We start from the raw sequence: 20,440 nt of genomic DNA on the forward strand, positions 1-20,440 counted from the left end.
AGACCCGATTCATCTCTTGCTATTTTTTTAAGCTACTTTTTTTTGCCTTGCGGTATTTGCTAGTGTTTTTTGCACCAAATTCTTAAAAATAGTTCACGTGGTTCATGAATTGGGGGGGCTGGAGTGAAATGCACCATAGAGAGCAAAGAGGTAAAAATTGCATTTCGTGAATCTGTGTGGATAAGAAAGTTGTTGAGAAAAAATTAAAAAAAGACTTAAAGACAACCTGTCAACACGACAATCCTGCTATTGCACCAAAACTTCTAATGTGAATAAAACAAGAACCGGGATATGGATTTTTTCAGCACAGATATCCATTAAATCGGTATAACAGCGCCATTATGGCCATACCTTTACTTTAACAGGTTAAATCGTGATGACAGATACTGTTTAAGAAGAGACAACTTAAAAAGTGACGTAAAACGTATAGAGAATAAGGTGCCAATACTAAAGACACTAAAAAGGAGCAAATCAGCCCAGAAAAATGGAGAAACAGCAATGATGAATCAGGGCCTCTGTGCCGAATTATCAGATACCGGATCATAAATGAGAATTGTTCATCCATGTCTATTTGTCGCCAACTGCAGGTAGAGGGTAGGATTTACACATCTCTGACAGATGAGGATAGTCTGTGACAGTAGTGCTATGCAGGGCCGGACTGGGACTAAAATTCAACCCTGGCATTTGAAGTTACACAGGCCCACTTGTCGCATGGTGACTGTATAATATCTTTGTACACTTGTAGGTTACAAAAAGTGAGGGGAGTGTAACACGACTATATAACATATAATCACAGCTGTATCCAGCATTGCAGCTCAGTCCCCATAGAATGTAATGCAGCACAGCCCCCATAGAATGCAATACAGCCAGCCCCCATAGAATGTAATACAGCCAGCCCCCATAGAATGAAATACAGCCAGCCCCCCTAGAATGTAATACAGCACAGCCCCCATAGAATGTAATACAGCCAGCCCCCATAGAATATAATGCAGCACAGCCCCCCATAGAATGTAATGCAGCACAGCCCCCATAGAATGCAATACAGCCAGCCCCCATAGAATATAATGCAGCACAGCCCCCCATAGAATGTAATACAGCACAGCACCATAGAATGTAATACAGCACAGCCCCCATAGAATGTAATACAGCACAGCACCATAGAATGTAATACAGCACAGCCCCCATAGAATGTAATACAGCACAGTCCCCATAGAATGTAATACAGCACAGCACCATAGAATGTAATACAGCACAGCCCCCATAGAATGTAATGCAGCACAGCCCCATAGAATGTAATGCAGCACAGCCCCATAGAATGTAATGCAGCATAGCCCCCATAGAATGTAATGCAGCACAGCCCCATAGAATGTAATGCAGCACAGCCCCCATAGAATGTAATACAGCACAGCCCCCATAGAATGTAATACAGCCAGCCCCCATAGAATGTAATACAGCCAGCCCCCATAGAATGTAATGCAGCACAGCCCCCATAGAATGTAATACAGCCAGCCCCAACAGAATGTAATGCAGCACAGCCCCAACAGAATGTAATACAGCACAGCCCCCATAGAATGTAATGCAGCACAGCCCCCATAGAATGTAATACAGCCAGCCCCAACAGAATGTAATACAGCACAGCCCCCATAGAATGTAATACAGCACAGCCCCCATAGAATGTAATACAGCCAGCCCCCATAGAATGTAATACAGCCAGCCCCCATAGAATGTAATGCAGCACAGCCCCCATAGAATGTAATACAGCCAGCCCCAACAGAATGTAATGCAGCACAGCCCCAACAGAATGTAATACAGCACAGCCCCCATAGAATGTAATACAGCACAGCCCCCATAGAATGTAATACAGCACAGCCCCCATAGAATGTAATACAGCACAGCCCCCATAGAATGTAATACAGCACAGCCCCCATAGAATGTAATACAGCCAGCCCCCATAGAATGTAATACAGCCAGCCCCCATAGAATGCAATACAGCACAGCCCCCATAGAATGCAATACAGCACAGCCCCCATAGAATGTAATACAGCCATCCCCCATAGAATGTAATGCAGCACAGCCCCATAGAATGTAATGCAGCACAGCCCCATAGAATGTAATACAGCACAGCCCCCATAGAATGTAATACAGCACAGCCCCCATAGAATGTAATACAGCATAGCCCCCATAGAATGTAATACAGCACAGCCCCCATAGAATGTAATACAGCACAGTCCCCATAGAATGTAATGCAGCACAGCCCCATAGAATGTAAAGCAGCACAGCCCCCATAGAATTTAATACAGCACAGCCCCATAGAATGTCATACAGCACAGCCCCCATAGAATGTAATGCAGCACAGCCCCATAGATTGTAATACAGCACAGCTCCCATAGAATGTAATGCAGCACAGCCCCCATAGAATGTAATACAGCACAGCCCCCATAGAATGTAATACAGCACAGCCCCGATAGAATGTAATACAGCACAGCCCCCATAGAATGTAATAAGCATAGCCCCCATAGAATGTAATACAGCACAGCCCACATATAATGTAATGCAGCACAGCCCCATAGAATGTAATGCAGCACAGCCCCCATAGAATGTGATGCAGCACAGCCCCCATAGAATGTAATACAGCACAGCCCCCATAGAATGTAATGCAGCACAGCCCCATAGAATGTAATGCAGCCCCCCCCCCCAATAGCCCCACAATCCAGTTATCACTCATTGATATATATAATAATAAAAAAAAAACACTGTACTCACTTTTCCTCTTGCCCCGCGCTGTTCCTGGCTCCGGTCTCAGCAGCTGCAGGCTGCCCGCCCGACACACAGCAGGTGTTCAATGATATGACGTCATCGCGCATCCACAGTGCCAGAGGCAGAGCGGGGAATGATGGGAGAGGGAGCGACAGCAGACGCTCACTCCTCCATCATTGCATTCAACTGTACCGTCGTCTATGACGCCGGTATAGTTGAATGCGGGGCGGGGAGTGTGCCGGCAGGGGGGGGGCCGACAGCGAGGGGGAGTGTGCTGACAGCGGCACACTCGAGCATCCCACTACTGCCACTGGCCCTTCTGGCATTTGCCAGAACTGCCCGATGGCCAGTCCAGCCCTGGTGCTATGTGATATATAGCTGCAGCAGATCATCAAAATACACACATCAGCTATGGCAAAATATCATAATTCACACCTCAGGTGCTGCAAATCCTCATGATACACTCTTCAGCTGCTGCAGAACTGCACAATATTCATAAAGTAATTAGAATATTCAATGATGTGCAATAATTCTATAGAGATTGTCTCATCTCCTCTCTATATAGTGAAGCCGTATGCTCCACGGATGGTGCAGGCTGAGATGATGGCGGGCACTGAACATGCCATGAGACATTTACACGTGAGCTGGGGACGGCCGAGGTTTGTAGTGGAGGACATCTCTTACCAGCTCCGGTATCGGCTACAAGGACGGGAGGCAGAATGGCAGGTACTCAGTCCCTGAACTACTGATAGTCATTATTAGAAAAAAGCACAAGCGAACCTCCATAAAACCCAACACAATAATAAAGAAAGTCATTTCAGCGAAAAAGGTTCTAAAAATATCAATATTTGGCAAAATTAATAATAACCAAGAGTTAAAGTATTTTATGGTAATTAAAAATTGTAGCTGATGGCAACAAATGTGAGAGAACAAAGTTCTGCTGAGGCCAGTGACTGACCGCAGCGGTCACATGTTATCACTGCAGGAGATGTCACCAAGACTGCCCCCCTCTAGTGATGGCCACCAGTAACCTGAGTTTTATCTTTTAGCTCTATGCCTATCCATGGGATGTGAAGTTCTGCCTAAAAAGAACATTTTAGATCCATATAGATTAAAATACAAATTGTTGGCCAAGAGTGGCTCTCTTGTTAAGGTTATTGTCATAATTGGACAAACTATTTATATGTATTGAAAATGTACAATGGATATGAAAAGTTTACAACCCCTGTTAAAATGCCAAGTTTTTACCATTCTAAAATGCTGAATAATTTCAGAACTTTTTCTGCCTTTAATGTTGCCCATAATCTGTACAAATCCATTTGGGAAACAAACTAAAATAATTTGGAAGAGGCGAAATAAAAATACCAAAACTAAGATGATCTGATTGCATAAGTGTGAACATCCTCATACAATTAGTTGTGTTTAGAAATAGCCAATCACAAATACATTCATGTTACATAGTAGTCAGTACTCAGCTGCCATCATTTACAAGGATTCTGATTAACTCCATATTAAGTTTTCCTGTTCTAGGAAGATCTTCCTGGAATATCCTTCCATTTTGCAGCATAAGCCATGGTCCGTAAACAGCCTACAAAACAGCAAAGGGATCTCATTGTTGAAAGATATCAGTCAGGAGAAGGTTACAAAAAAACTTTCAAGGCATTAGATCTACCATGGAAAACTGAAGACATCGCTGTGGAACACTGTGAAGACGACATCTGTTATGATCCGGTGACCTTGGAGCCGCATGAATAACTTTCACTGGAGTAGGTGGTAACTGTACTGACCGCAAATCCTGATCTGACACCGCAACTAGAAGTAGCTGTGGGGTGTGCCTAACAAACCCTAGACACCTCGACACAGCCGGAGGACTAAATACCCCTATAGATGGAAATAGGAATACTATCTTGCCTCAGAGCAGAGCCCCAAAGGATAGGCAGCCCCCCACGAATATTGACTGTGAGTAGGAGAGGAAAGACACACGTAGGCAGAAAACAGGATTTAGCAAAAGAGGCCACTCTAGCTAAAATAGGAAAGGATAGGACAGAGTTCTGTGCGGTCAGTATTAAAACCCTTCCAAAAATATCCACAGCAGATTATACAAAAAATTCCTCCATCTAACTAAAGACGTGGAACGTATAACTTCAACTCCAGAGAATCCTACACTCAGAGCAGGAAAACAATCAAAAATCCAGCACACAGCATGTGTGCCATAGAAAAAAAAAACAGACACTTATCTTTGCTGAATTGGCAGCTAAGGAGGAGAAACCAGACAGAGGTCCAACACCTCCCAAGAACCATTGACAACTGGCAAGGACTAATGAATCCTGCAAACCTAAATACCCCAGTCAGAATTGCAATCAGCAGAAACACCTGACCATGACTGCAGCCCTGGGACAACTGCATTACCACCTACAACCACCGGAGGGAGCCCAAAAGCAGAATTCACAACAGACATCATCAAGAAGTGGCTTCAATTTGGAACAACAGTGACATTACCTAGAACTGGATGTCCCTCTAAAATTCCTCTAAAATTTATGAAAAGACAAGAAGAAAACTGGTCCGGGTGGCTACCAAGAGGTTGACAGCAACATTAAAGGAGATGCAGGTGTTTCTGGCAAGTACTGATTGTGTTCTGCATGTGACAATAATCTCCCTTATTCTTTATCTGTGTGGCCCGTAGGTTATAGTGGCAAGATGGAAGCCTTTTCTAACAAAGAAAAACAACCAGGCCCAGCTATGTTTTGCCAAAAACTACATCAAATCTGCCAAAAGCAAGTGGGATACTGTGTTATATCTGATTAAACCAAAGTGGAACTTTTTGTTCTAATTCCAAAAGTTATGCATGGTGCAATGTTAAAACTGCACAGCATAAAAAAAAATCATACCCATAGTGAGGCATGGTGGCAGCAGCATTGTACTTTGCAGCTATGTTTCGGCAGCTGGAACTGAGGGTTTGGTCAAGGAGGAGCGAATTATGAACAGTTCCAAATATCAGTCAATATTGCAACAAATCATTCCGGTCTTTGCAAAAAAACTGACGATGAAGAGAAATTCCTGAATCCAACTGAAAATATGTGGGTGACATGAAGAGGGTGCTGTACAGAGGAGATGTCCTCGCAACCATTTGGAAATACTGCAAGGAAGAGCGAGCAAAGATCACCAATTGTAGATGTGCCACCTGATAGACTTCTACCCAAAATACTGAATGGTTCCATAAATTTGAAAGGTTCTTCAACAAAGTATTGATGGGAGTACATAGTAACATAGTAACATAGTAACATAGTTAGTAAGGCCGAAAAAAGACATTTGTCCATCCAGTTCAGCCTATATTCCATCATAATAAATCCCCAGATCTACGTCCTTCTACAGAACCTAATAATTGTATGATACAATATTGTTCTGCTCCAGGAAGACATCCAGGCCTCTCTTGAACCCCTCGACTGAGTTCGCCATCACCACCTCCTCAGGCAAGCAATTCCAGATTCTCACTGCCCTAACAGTAAAGAATCCTCTTCTATGTTGGTGGAAAAACCTTCTCTCCTCCAGACGCAAAGAATGCCCCCTTGTGCCCGTCACCTTCCTTGGTATAAACAGATCCTCAGCGAGATATTTGTATTGTCCCCTTATATACTTATACATGGTTATTAGATCGCCCCTCAGTCGTCTTTTTTCTAGACTAAATAATCCTAATTTCGCTAATCTATCTGGGTATTGTAGTTCTCCCATCCCCTTTATTAATTTTGTTGCCCTCCTTTGTACTCTCTCTAGTTCCATTATATCCTTCCTGAGCACCGGTGCCCAAATCTGGACACAGTACTCCATGTGCGGTCTAACTAGGGATTTGTACAGAGGCAGTATAATGCTCTCATCATGTGTATCCAGACCTCTTTTAATGCACCCCATGATCCTGTTTGCCTTGGCAGCTGCTGCCTGGCACTGGCTGCTCCAGGTAAGTTTATCATTAACTAGGATCCCCAAGTCCTTCTCCCTGTCAGATTTACCCAGTGGTTTCCCGTTCAGTGTGTAATGGTGATATTGATTCCCTCTTCCCATGTGTATAACCTTACATTTATCATTGTTAAACCTCATCTGCCACCTTTCAGCCCAAGTTTCCAACTTATCCAGATCCATCTGTAGCAGAATACTATCTTCTCTTGTATTAACTGCTTTACATAGTTTTGTATCATCTGCAAATATCGATATTTTACTGTGTAAACCTTCTACCAGATCATTAATGAATATGTTGAAGAGAACAGGTCCCAATACTGACCCCTGCGGTACCCCACTGGTCACAGCGACCCAGTTAGAGACTATACCATTTATAACCACCCTCTGCTTTCTATCACTAAGCCAGTTACTAACCCATTTACACACATTTTCCCCCAGACCAAGCATTCTCATTTTGTGTACCAACCTCTTGTGCGGCACGGTATCAAACGCTTTGGAAAAATCGAGATATACCACGTCCAATGACTCACCGTGGTCCAGTCTATAGCTTACCTCTTCATAAAAACTGATTAGATTGGTTTGACAGGAGCGATTTCTCATAAACCCATGCTGATATGGAGTTAAACAGTTATTCTCATTGAGATAATCCAGAATAACATCCCTCAGAAACCCTTCAAATATTTTACCAACAATAGAGGTTAGACTTACTGGCCTATAATTTCCAGGTTCACTTTTAGAGCCCTTTTTGAATATTGGCACCACATTTGCTATGCGCCAGTCCTGCGGAACAGACCCTGTCGCTATAGAGTCACTAAAAATAAGAAATAATGGTTTATCTATTACATTACTTAGTTCTCTTAGTACTCGTGGGTGTATGCCATCCGGACCCGGAGATTTATCTATTTTAATCTTATTTAGCCGGTTTCGCACCTCTTCTTGGGTTAGATTGGTGACCCTTAATATAGGGTTTTCATTGTTTCTTGGGATTTCACCTAGCATTTCATTTTCCACCGTGAATACCGTGGAGAAGAAGGTGTTTAATATGTTAGCTTTTTCCTCGTCATCTACAACCATTCTTTCCTCACTATTTTTTAAGGGGCCTACATTTTCAGTTTTTATTCTTTTACTATTGATATAGTTGAAGAACAGTTTGGGATTAGTTTTACTCTCCTTAGCAATGTGCTTCTCTGTTTCTTTTTTGGCAGCTTTAATTAGTTTTTTAGATAAAGTATTTTTCTCCCTATAGTTTTTTAGAGCTTCAATGGTGCCATCCTGCTTTAGTAGTGCAAATGCTTTCTTTTTACTGTTAATTGCCTGTCTTACTTCTTTGTTTAGCCACATTGGGTTTTTCCTATTTCTAGTCCTTTTATTCCCACAAGGTATAAACCGCTTACACTGCCTATTTAGGATGTTCTTAAACATTTCCCATTTATTATCTGTATTCTCATTTCTTAGGATATTGTCCCAGTCTACCATATTTATGCAACCACATTATTTATTTTTCCTCATCCACCCGAAAAGATTTTGGTTTACTTTTCAACTGAATTATACAGATTATGATTGAAAATACGGTGGAAAAAGTCCTAAAATGATTGCTGTTGTTAGGATTTTTTTTTACATGTCAAAAACTTGGTATTTTATCAGGGGTGAGTAGACTTTTTACATCCACTGTATTTAGGAGATGTGCATAACAAAGCTTCAAACATCTGCCTTCTCAGGTTATAGACATTTACAGAAATGAATCTGCAACCATATTTCAAGTAGATGTCTGCCAGGCTTACACCATTCAGGTCCGATGCCAAGTGGTTAATTTGTCTGACATCTGGAGTAATTGGACCAATCCTCTTGATACAGTCGTCAAAGACATCAAAGGTTAGAATATTCCTTCAATCAAAACGTGGATGAGTTGTGATGTCTTGAATTGTGATATGTGATATGTCCTGTGTAATGATGTCATTTCCTCCCTGATGTAACATCTTACGTGATGTCACGTCATTTTTTGTGTGATGTAACATCTTGTATAATGTCATGTCCTGTATGATTATGGAAAAAAAGGGGGTGCTCACTATATCAAATAGGTGCTCAGGAGAAAAAAATGCATAAATATCAAAAAGAACTCCGGCACACAAAAAACAGTTCCAAGTAAATAATAAAGTTTATTTGATAATCCGTTTTTTTCTCTTATTTCAAGATATATATTCCGCATACAGGAAATACAAGATGAGTGTATCAGGTATTAGTTTCAATGTTTCGGCTCGATGTGAGCCTTTATCAAGATATACCTGTTTCTTGTGGTAAGTGAAAGTCCGGGTGCTCAATGTCCATAATGCAGTCACCGCATTATGGACATTGAGCACCCGGACTTTCACTTACCACAAGAATTTATTTACTTGGAATTGGAATTTAAAAATTATTTACTTGGAACTGTTTTTTGTGTGCCGGAGTTCTTTTTGATATTTATGTCCTGTGTGATTGTAACGTCTTGTGTAATGTTGTGTCCTGTGCTATAATATTTCTTGGGTGATGTAATGTTCTGTATGACGCCATGCCCCTTTGATATTATCATGTCTTATGAACGCATGTATTAAGTGATGTCAAGTCTGGTGTGATGACCTTTTATGAGATATTACATCTTAATTTGATGTTCTACAGAACCTTCGAGTGGTCCAGAATTTTGGAGAATTACGACAAAAAAAAACATTCAGAAGGGAGACAACATTACATTGGTTTGGAAGGTAAATAACATGAGTGTTTGGAAAAATGCTTCAACCCCTTCATCCCCATATCCACACCCACTACTTGCACGGTGCATGTCAGTTGGCCTGCTGCACTTATTAATTCCCTGGTTAGGAATCAACTCCAACCCAGACCATGAAAAGGGGTGGTCCCGATCTAAGATATTGATAAATTATCCATAGTATAGGGCATCAGTATCAGATTGCTGAGGGTCAGAGATGCTATATCCAAATACGACCACTGTGAGTTTAAATTTAAGGCCGGGGTCACACTACTGTAGAATACGGACTAGTGCTATGCAGGAAAACATTGCATAGCACTCGGACCACTGCTAATCTATAGGGCAACTCAAATCACCTTATTTTTTCTCAGGTGTATTCGACGTTCATGCATGCTGTGATTGTACGTGTATATCGTCCGAGACTCGCTAATGCAAGCCTATAGGTGAGAGGGAAACGCGGACACCACACAGACCATTCGTCTAGCTTGTGAGAAATCCGCACACATTTTCCTCATTTCAGCCCATTGAGCCATTAAATTCAATGGGGAAAAGCAGTGAGAAATGTAAAGCCATACGCGTGTCATACGCTTGTCATATGGATACAGAGGTGCGAGAAAATCATCGCATTGCAAAAGCATTATACACAAATGACCACACGGAGAACACTTGTGCGACTCTCGGCAGGGAGACTCAGACCGATTTTCCATACATTTAGTGTGACGCCGGCCTAAGGGGGTATCCGGGACTTTATAAAAAAAAGTATCTAAGCACTAACAGGCAGGTAATTGCAACTTATCTGCCTGTTATGCACGGCGCCGTTCTCCCCGACACAGTGCAATCACAGATGCTCCTGCCAGAGATTCAGCCGCCTCTGCTGACGCGACGGGGCGGGACATTAAAGGTCATTCTGATTGACAGCTGGATCCCTGCTGCCTAACTGGGAGAGCCGGCTGTCAATCAAAATGATGTCAGAAGTCCCTCCCCGTTGCACCAGCAGAAGCAGCTGAATCTTCGGCAGGAGCGGTCTGTGACTGATTGTGCCAGAGAAGAACTGCGCTGTGCACAACAGGCAGATAAGTTGCAATTACCTGCCAGTTAGTGCTTATATACGTTTTTTGTAAAGTCCCGGATACCTCCTTTAATGAGGGGAATCAAGGATGTTGAGAGTCTGATCTGTGTCTCTTCATACATAATAGATAACTTTTTTTTTTGCTTTATTTGTAGCCATTACAGAAGGCCCAGTCACTGTGTAGCATTCGTGGCTATGAACTTGTACAACAAGTGTCCAATATCATCAGCTGGTCCACGTATGTGGGCAATGTCACCAACTATACCCTGACCCTGCAGCACAGTACCGTCACACTGACGCTGCAAGCTGTCAACTCTCTGGGGCATTCAAAGATGAACCACAATTTAACGCTGTCAGAAGACGTGAGCAAAGGTAACAAATCATAATAAAACTTGCACTCATATGCGATAATAAATTTGTGATATGTCTTATTCCGATATTATTTATTTAGCTTACAGTATATATTGCCATTAATTCCACTTCGCTTTACAGACATCATTATCACTGTCCCCATTGGGACTCACAATCTAAACTTCCTATCAGTTTGTTTTTAAAGTGTGTTTTATTCGTCTACTATTCTATACATATTATCCGTACATAATATGAACATTATTCGCTTATTATCAGCATATTATTATTGTATTATACGTATATTAGACTGTTATTACAAGTCTATTATCAGTATATTATAAGCGAATAATTTTTCTGTTACTATACAATTATCAGGATATTTTATGTATATTATTCATCAATTATTGTGTGTATTACCAGTCTATCATATTATTAACAATACTCTAAATATATACATTAGTGTGCTATATTAGCTGTTATTATATGTGTATTATTAGTCTATTGTAGGTATATTTTTTCAGTTATTTCAGATGCATTATGAGTCTGATTTAATATATTATCAGTTCATTTTAGGTATATTTTAAGTCTGTTATTATATAGCTATTATCAATCTAATACACAGATGTGTCCTTCCTTAAAGGGATTGTCTAGAGAAAACGACTTCTCGCTTATCTACAGAAATTATAGTAAATCATTGATTGGTCGGGTCTGACTGCAAGGACCTTTACCAATCGGGAGACTGGGGCATTTTTACCTACCCCCAATGGAGTGGCATTGCACAAGCTTGACCGCTGCTCTATTCATTCCCTAAGTGGCTGCTGACCGCTGCCCTCAGCATTTTCTGGCAGCCCCATAGAGAATAAATGGAGAGGTCGTTGGGCATCCGACCTGCCTCTTCATTTATCAATGGTGTAAAGTGTCACATTAGGGAAAAAAATCCCTGTTTTACCAATTGGCCCCAGTGGTCGGACACCCACTTATCAGTAAGTTATTACCTTCCCTGTGGACTTACCCTATTCTTTCACCGAACAACCCCTTTTACTTGTTTCCACATTTGACATATGCCAATATGTATGACAAGATGTTAAGTGAGCGTGAAAAAAAACAGTATATAGTATATCATCAGATGACCAAAAGTCAACCATAGGCTCCTATGCAAAAAAAATAAAAAATGCATTCATTAATGTATGCTCATTACTAATTAATGTATTAGTGTATGGTGCAAGATGAAGTTGAATTGCTCTCATGACTAATTACCGTACATACCTTAACACAATTGACACATCTGTACATTGTAAGGTTGTATTCCATTAGATCCACTAATATAGTATACCTTGTAATACAGATATTATTAGTTTGTAGTCATAAAGGATTTTTTTCGGTATCCTATGCACTTAATATGGTTCTATATAAATATTATTAGTCTGTTAATATTTATATACTTCATAATTATTCTCATATATGTGCATTATTATTATCATAGGTATATGATGAATCTGTTATTATTTGGATGTTATCAGTCTGCTAATTTTTGTCCATCATCAGTATTTTGTAGGTGTATCATCAATCTATATGATTTATTAGTCTCTTATTGTAATGCATTATTTGTTATTTCATACGTATTATTAGTTTACTTTGTTTATATAACGATTGATACGGAAGAAAGGGTTAAGAGACAAAAGTTGTTCTTCCTTATTGATCTTTTTATTTGTGACACACATTGAACTAGGTAAAGATCATGGGGGGATTGTGACAAAAATGAATGTACCGGTAATTATTTTGTATATAGCCAGCTTTTTATCAGACGCGTTTTAACCCTTTCAGTGACGGCAGTGCAATCGTTGAACATCTACTCCCAAAATAGCACGGTACTTGCAGTGTGGAGCGTGTCTCCAGTCCCATACAATCTTTTGGGGTTTGTACTGGAATGGAAAAACCTGAGAGTAAGGTCCCGAGTCCGCTGGATGTATATTCCGCCCAATGTCTACAGATATTACATTGAAGGTGAGTGCAGTCATAAAGGCTTGACTAACTCTAGGTCATATGAATAATAGCCTGCGATCAGCTGTTATCACCATGGGAATTAATTGCTGCAGGAGAAATACATAAAACCTATTTATACCAATATGTATGGGATAACATAATGTGGAGATGAAACAGGCCTCCCAGCTTAGGGATATCATATCATATCATAGGTAGTGATGAGCGAATAGTGAAATATTCAGATTTGGGAAAATCTGCACAAATAATTTCTAATATTCATGTATTCGTACCGAATAATTAATCCAATGTAAGTCAATGGGAAAGCCGAATATTTTTCTGCTGGACCCAACAAACAGGTCTGGGAGCATGATAAAAAAAGCTAAAATGGATAGAAAAGAGCTAAAACTAAATGGTAATAGCATGGAGAAGATGCCTGCATGCCTTTCTGACTGACATATGGTATCTGGGAATAATGTTGCCAGACTATTGCGCTGGTTTTACGGATTTTTAAAAAGACCTACCAAATCAAACCCCAAAAAAATTTTAAAGGGGAAAAATGCTAAGAAACATTTATTCCTTCAGAAAAATAAAAATTAATGAAAAAAAATGATATCTCCCCTTTAGCATATGTTCACACGGAGCGTTTTGGCTTTATTTTTTTCTTATAAACCACCGGGGCATTCTCCTTTTTTGCTTTTGCTCCCTTCTTCCCAGAGCCATAACAAACTGGACGTGGTTGCTGACTGTTGTGGTGTCTGTGCAACTGCAGGTTATGGACAGGAGGCCTCAGTGCCTCCTTCCTGGACAGCAAATTGGGAAGGGCGTAACACAGAGGAAGGGCCAGTGGTTTCACCGTCAGACACAGAAATTGTACCCAGGTGTTGCGCCCACCTACAGGGGTGCTGCATATATGAGCAGTATATGACGTATGCTAACAGGTATTATGTTGAATTTCCCTTTATAAAGGGATGTGTAGGTAAGCTTTTCAAACTAGCAGCATATATATAGAGCATGTTTCATTACTCATATTATTATTCTGTGTAAGACTGAAACCTGAATAATTGTGTGGAGCATATTAATGCATTTATGTTCCAAGATGTCCAAGTGCGCAACCAAAAATCTACATCAGGCTATCAGATACACGCTCAATCTGGGTAGAGATAAATTAAGCAAGTGTCACATTTTACCAGTGGCAATAATTTTCATTACTCCGCTGCTGCAGTGTGTCAGCAAGGCAATATACAAAAAAATCACAATTTTGGTAGTGGATGAAACCCTCCCTATTTCACCCTAATCGCACAGTCTGTTCCTAATAATAAAATATACAACACAATGGAAAATAGCAGAGATCTGCAGCATGTACTTGCAATGATGCGAACACCCAGGTGCCTGTCTTTTACTATAAATCTCTCCGTACGCTATCCCCATCTAACAAAGAACTAATCTTCACAATCTTCAGCTCTTAAAAGAGCTTTTTGGAATGAATACGCTCTTTTCACTCTCTCTACGCTGAAACTACGCTCTCCCTACCCTGTTTCTGGCTGCAATGTGCGCAAGATGGTGCTGGCAGCCTTTAAATATCCTCTATGACGCTGTAAGGCCAGCCAATCACAGTAATGCCACACCAAAGATGGCGCCGGCATTACTGTGATTGGCAAGCCAGCCCAGCATGCTCATGGACTGCAAATAAAGCTCCAAACATGCTGGTGGGTCACTTGAATATATGGAGGCAAATACCACAAATTATTCACCGAGTAATGACCTAATACTGTACTATTTGTGCGAGTAACAAATAGTGACGAATGTATTGGCTCATCACTAATCATAGGCATTAACTGGGCACGTGCAAAATAAGCAGCTAAAGTCTCAGACACATAAGTAGATCGGAAATACCATATGATACCGCAATCTGCCTCCTAATTTTACCCAGTGGCACACAGAGCAATGTTCTCATGGCTCACAGAGGCGCCATACTGTATATCTGCGCTGTAGATCTATACTGCAGCCCTTCTAGGGCCATATATTAGTAGCTGCTTTTAAATACAAATTCGGTTTCAATTTCTCACCATGTTCCAGATATCTGTGTCATGAAAGTGAATGAAATCATGTCTCATTTACTGACCATGTTACTGTGTTTGAAAGTTTGTTAAAACTTATCAGTGAATTACATTCTAGACTGATATTTTGAACTAACCCAACCAGCTGGTTAATCAGGGAAAGTACAGCGAGAAAATAGTGCCATAGACAATTCTAATGATAAATTGAAATGTTTGTTTGTTAATTCTAATCTAGCTAAATCCTTTCATTCTGTTCGTTATTTGTCATTTACAGACAAACTCTTTGCCATTGAGAAATACAAGTTTAGTCTGACTCCTGTGTTTTTGGAAGGTGTCGGCAGCCCTCGCATTACATATGAATTCTCTAAAGGTAAGAATATTATATAAAATAATGCATGTTTTTACCTAAACCACAAAGTACTGTAACAACATGGTTTTAATGAAACTACCAGTTTAGAAATCTTGATGGCATAGTGTGACCATATGTGCAAGAAAATAATAACTACTATAATACTGCCCCTATGTACAAGAATATAACTACTATAATACTGCTCCTATGTACAAGAATATAACTACTATAATACTGACCACTATGTAGAAGAATATAACTACTATAATACTACCCCCTATGTACAGGAATATAACTACTATAATACTGCTCCTATCTACAAGAATATAACTACTATAATATTGCCCCCTATGCAGAAGAATATAACTGCTATAATACTGCCCGCTATGTACAGGAATATAACTACTATACTACTGCCCCCTCTGTAGAAGAATATAACTACTATAATACTGCTCCTATGTACAAGAATATAACTACTATAATACTGCCCTTATGTACAAGAATATAACTACTATAATACTACCCTATGTACAAGAATATAACTAGTATAATACTGATCCTATGTACAAGAATATAACTACTATAATACTGCCCCCTATGTACAAGAATACGACTATACGACTACTATAATACTGCTCCTATGTACAAGAATATAACTACTATAATACTGCCCGCTATGTACAAGAATATAACTATTATAATACTGTCCCTATGTACAAGAATATAACTACAATTATACTGCTCGTATCTACAAGAATATAACTACTATAATACTGCCCCTGTGTACAAGAATATAACTACTATAATACTGTTCCTAAGTACAAGAATATAACTACTATAATACTGTACCTATATACATTAATATAACTACTATAATACTGCTCCCTATGTACAAGAATATAATTACTATAATACTGCCCCATGTACAAGAATATAACTACTATAATACTGCCCCTATGTACAAGAATATAACTACTATAATACTGCCCCTATGTACAAGAATATAACTGCTATAATACTGCTCCTATGTACAAGAATATAACTACTATAATACTGCTCCTATGTACAAGAATATAACTACTATAATACTGCCCCCTATGTACAAGAATATAACTGCTGTAATACTGCTCCTATGTACAAGATTATAACTGCTATAATACTGCTCCCCATTTTAAAAGAATATAACTACTACAATTCTGCTCCTATATAGTTTTTTGGGGGGCAGTAATATAAATAGAAATCTGTTGCAATGGCTCACCTGATGTATCCTTAGCTCCATCTTTTGTATAATATTGCTCCCAATTTGTTTTGACCATTTAGTAAACAATTTTGATACATTGCACTGTTCTGTGATGATTGTGTTGATTACAGCTGATTTTATGTTTTTTTTATCCATTTAGTGGACACAGATGAAATACAGAATAACACAGGCTTATACATTATTTTACCTGTGATTACCGCAACGTCTTTTCTGCTAGTGATAACTCTTGCAATATCACATCAAAGGTACTTTATATTTTGCTCAAATTCTATAGTTTGTTTACTTTATGTCAGTACATTTAAAACATATATATTTGCAACTACTCTTTATTGTAAAGCATCCAATATAAAAAATAAGGCACTTTGCAAATAGTTTTTCTGCAAAAGTCTTCTACTGTACTTGTTTTCTGATGTTTCCATTAACTATGAGATGACCAGCTGGTCACTGACTAGATGTTAAAGGGAGGTATTACCTTCATGAGAAAATCATAAAAAATAATTTGGCTTCTTCTTCTGTATAATCTTAGATGTCTTATGTATTTTTTTTCCAGCAATATCTGTCATTTATTGTGTTTCAGAATGAAGCGATTGTTCTGGAAGGAAGTGCCCAACCCCAAATACTGCTCCTGGGCTCAAGGAGTCAATTTTCAAAAGGTTAGTTCATCCACATTAGTTGAGTTATTTTGGTCTGAGCATTTACGAGAGTGTGTTCAGTAGAAAGTGTTCCCGAAAAATCATATTAAGTTATTAAATCTAAACATAAATTATCCATTATTGAGATTCGTGAGCTTTCCTCTAATCTAGTTACTGTGTTTCCCGGCATGAACAAGAATAACTAAGAATAAATAATTGCATTTTTGTCCAGCCAGATACATTAGAAAACCTTTTCATGAAGCATCGTCAACACCTGGCGTACAACTTCCCATTTATTCTAGAACCTGAATCTATTTTTGAAAACCTGAATATTGATAAAGGATGGAAGAGAGAAGACATAGACAATGTCTCGATAGTTGACCGGTTGACAGATGATCATGATTCTGCGTGTGCCACAAGCCATTTTAGCAGCAGCTGCACGTACGAAGATGAACCCGAGACTTCGATATATAGAGATATCTCTTGCCAATCCAGTGTAAAATATGCCACCATAATCGGCAACCCTCATCACGCCAAACCAGGCGTCAATGAACGAAAAATTAGCGTCAGCTCCGGAGATGGATGTTTTTTGACAAATAATCCTATCGTTATCGGGAATATGGAAGAAAAAACACAGGCATTTCTTTTCATGGCCGGATTACATACAAAGGAACCAAAGATGATGTCTTCAAACTCTACTGTATCCTCTGAAGGGTTTTCTGAGCCTACTGATCAGGAGGAAAGTTTTGAAGGAGACAGTCCGGAGAGAAATCTGTACTACTTGGGTCTTGATCCCAACGAAAATAATGAACAAGACAATTATTTCTCAAAAAATCCCTTGGTTACCTACCACATCCAAGAAAATATATCATATCAGGAGCTGAACTTTCGGAGAGAAAAATCTTCCAAGATAATAGAAAATGACTATGGGCAACCTGGTTTTCTGAAGAGAACGTTGCGTCCGTACGTGCCACAGTTTCAGAGCCAGTCTCCGGATGACACAGAGGTGTTTGATATGTGTACGTGATACATAGTCTATAATGCATTGCACACATTCAAACAAGAATGTACAAAGATAATCATTTCACAAAGGGTGGATTGAGTATTTGGGTTTCCGAGGGTTATAGACCGATTGGCTCTCTGTTGCTTTCCATTTTTGTGATGGGTCCTTGAAGTTGATACCTTCAGAAACCATCCGTGCTCCACTCACAGCATTTGAGCTTTAGTTGGACAATTGGCTTAATGTGACGTCACTGCATCTGCCTTGTGACATCACTAATCCTTGTCTGGAGGTCCAGCTGCAGTCAGTATAGGATATGTAGACAAGGAAAATGGTGTGCACTCAGGTCAGGGACAAGGAGGTGCTGGTAAACTGACCGTGAGGTCAAGCCAATCATTCAAAAAGGATTACCGCACACTCAAGACTGGTAAGATGCAAAAAGGTGTATGCCAATTTTATTGAAGAAAACAAAACAAAAAGAAGTGGTTGCCACATTTATATTCATTTGAAATAGACAAAAACCTGACGTTTTGACCATCCCGGGTCTTACTCATGGGGTTACTCAAGTCCTTAGACATAGATGCATAATAGTGGCAGTGGTAGGGGGTGTACAACCGATCCCTTGTTAAGGCACAACCTTATAATAAAGCCAGTCCGGGCAGAAGTGTCCTGGGAGCACAGAATCTGGGTGGTGAGGGCCGTTAAACACCTAGTGGGTCTGAAAAGGGTCCCTGGGAGGATTAGCGGCGCATCCCGCGCCTTGCTGCGATGTCCTGGGGGGAGACCCGGAAAGTCTTGTGCCTTCACAAGGCATCGGTCGTACACCCCCTACCACTGCCACTATTATGCATCTATGTCAAAGGACTTGAGTAACCCCATGAGTAAGACCCGGGAGGGTCGAAACGTTGGGTTTTTGTCTATTTCAAATGAATATAAAAGTGGCAACCAGTTCTTTTTGTTTTGTTTTCTTCAATAAAATTGGCATACACCTTTTTGCATCTTACCAGTCTTGAGTGTGCGGTAATCCTTTTTGAAGTATAGGATATGTGTCGCATTTGTTGGATTGAGAGTAATTTTATAGAAAGCACATTCTTTACATGGAGCAAATTAATTGCATGCTCTGTTTAACCTGGGGTAAAACTATACCCTAAAGTGATCCACTAGGACAGGATAATTAAAATTTGGCAACTTAGATAAATGCAGTCTTGGTATTAGAGACTAGATGTTATTCTGACACATATACATAGTAAGACAGTGAGCGAGGTATAGGCATTTTGGGCCCTTTAGAGACCTGAAATGGTTAGTATCAGAAAAAAACATAGATTACCTAGACTCTATGTACATGGATTGCACTACATTAAAGGACAACTCTCCTTTTAACATTTGGCCAGATTTTAAAGGTGTTCTGTTCCTTTAAATAAGAGCAGAAGTCAAGTTATAAACTGTCCATACAGAAAAGTTGGTTTGGTATAAGTACAGAATGATGCCACAGCAATTACTGGATGAAGAGGAACATAAGTATCAGTATCATATACTGTACACTTCCATCATTTCTCATTATCACTCTTCTTTTCTGCATAGAAACTTATAAATTTGCTGCCCAAGTGGCCACCATTTCAGTACAAGTACTTTATTGTACTTAAGAGGATACATGACATTCTTTCTGCTGTACAACATACTGCTTTTCCTTGTTATACAGACTTGTTTTAGATCCCATTCAATCAGGAAGCATGATGAAATTGCTGCTACAGGAGGGAAACTAGCAGGACCAGATAGAAAAGTGCAAAAATATCTTTTACTGCAAACCATTGAGAAAACATTAAGTAGGAAATTGCCTGGGCCTAAAATTTTCAGGAGAACCTGAAGGAAGATGCCGCAAGTGAAAAGTAGTTTTATATGACATGCATTTAAAGGAACAGGCGACTATTTCTTGCATAGTCCCGTTTTCCAGAGCAGAAGCCCTTCGTTGTAGTTGTTCATGGCTGTAGCTTATAGAGAGTGGGTTCCAGACAGGAGCCTTCGTTGTATGATTTCCATATGGCCTTATAGGATATTCGGACAGGGATGACACTTATGGTATTTCCACTGTACAGTTTGGGTCAACTACAAATATTCTATGATGTTTTTAAAGACCATTTTATTGCATTCTACCAGTAAAGTGGCTTTCACCCTATCGATATAAAGCTATTTTTGAATTCTGTTATATATTTTACCCTAAACTTAAAGATGTATAAATTGTAAGACTATTTTTGTATATGTACCCTACATGAAGATGTTCAGATAAATGTTATAT

The 20,440-nt window shown here is 39.6% G+C and overlaps 1 protein-coding gene across 1 annotated transcript in view; it reads left to right on the forward strand.

The window, feature by feature from the left end:
- LEPR (leptin receptor) overlaps nucleotides 1-18,561 on the forward strand; it is a 65,459-nt gene extending 46,898 nt beyond the window's left edge. The window contains exons 11-19 of the mRNA XM_069738207.1: nucleotides 3,323-3,483; nucleotides 8,427-8,580; nucleotides 9,361-9,443; nucleotides 10,670-10,886; nucleotides 12,690-12,869; nucleotides 15,180-15,275; nucleotides 16,655-16,760; nucleotides 17,093-17,168; nucleotides 17,380-18,561. Coding sequence (XP_069594308.1) covers nucleotides 3,323-3,483; nucleotides 8,427-8,580; nucleotides 9,361-9,443; nucleotides 10,670-10,886; nucleotides 12,690-12,869; nucleotides 15,180-15,275; nucleotides 16,655-16,760; nucleotides 17,093-17,168; nucleotides 17,380-18,174 — 1,868 coding nt within the window. The 3' untranslated portion in view covers nucleotides 18,175-18,561. The remainder of the gene's footprint in view (nucleotides 1-3,322; nucleotides 3,484-8,426; nucleotides 8,581-9,360; nucleotides 9,444-10,669; nucleotides 10,887-12,689; nucleotides 12,870-15,179; nucleotides 15,276-16,654; nucleotides 16,761-17,092; nucleotides 17,169-17,379) is intronic.
- Nucleotides 18,562-20,440: the final 1,879 nt, after the last annotated feature.

The sequence above is a fragment of the Ranitomeya imitator genome, chromosome 8 (genome assembly GCF_032444005.1).
Source record: "Ranitomeya imitator isolate aRanImi1 chromosome 8, aRanImi1.pri, whole genome shotgun sequence".
NCBI classification, from domain to species: domain Eukaryota; kingdom Metazoa; phylum Chordata; class Amphibia; order Anura; family Dendrobatidae; genus Ranitomeya; species Ranitomeya imitator.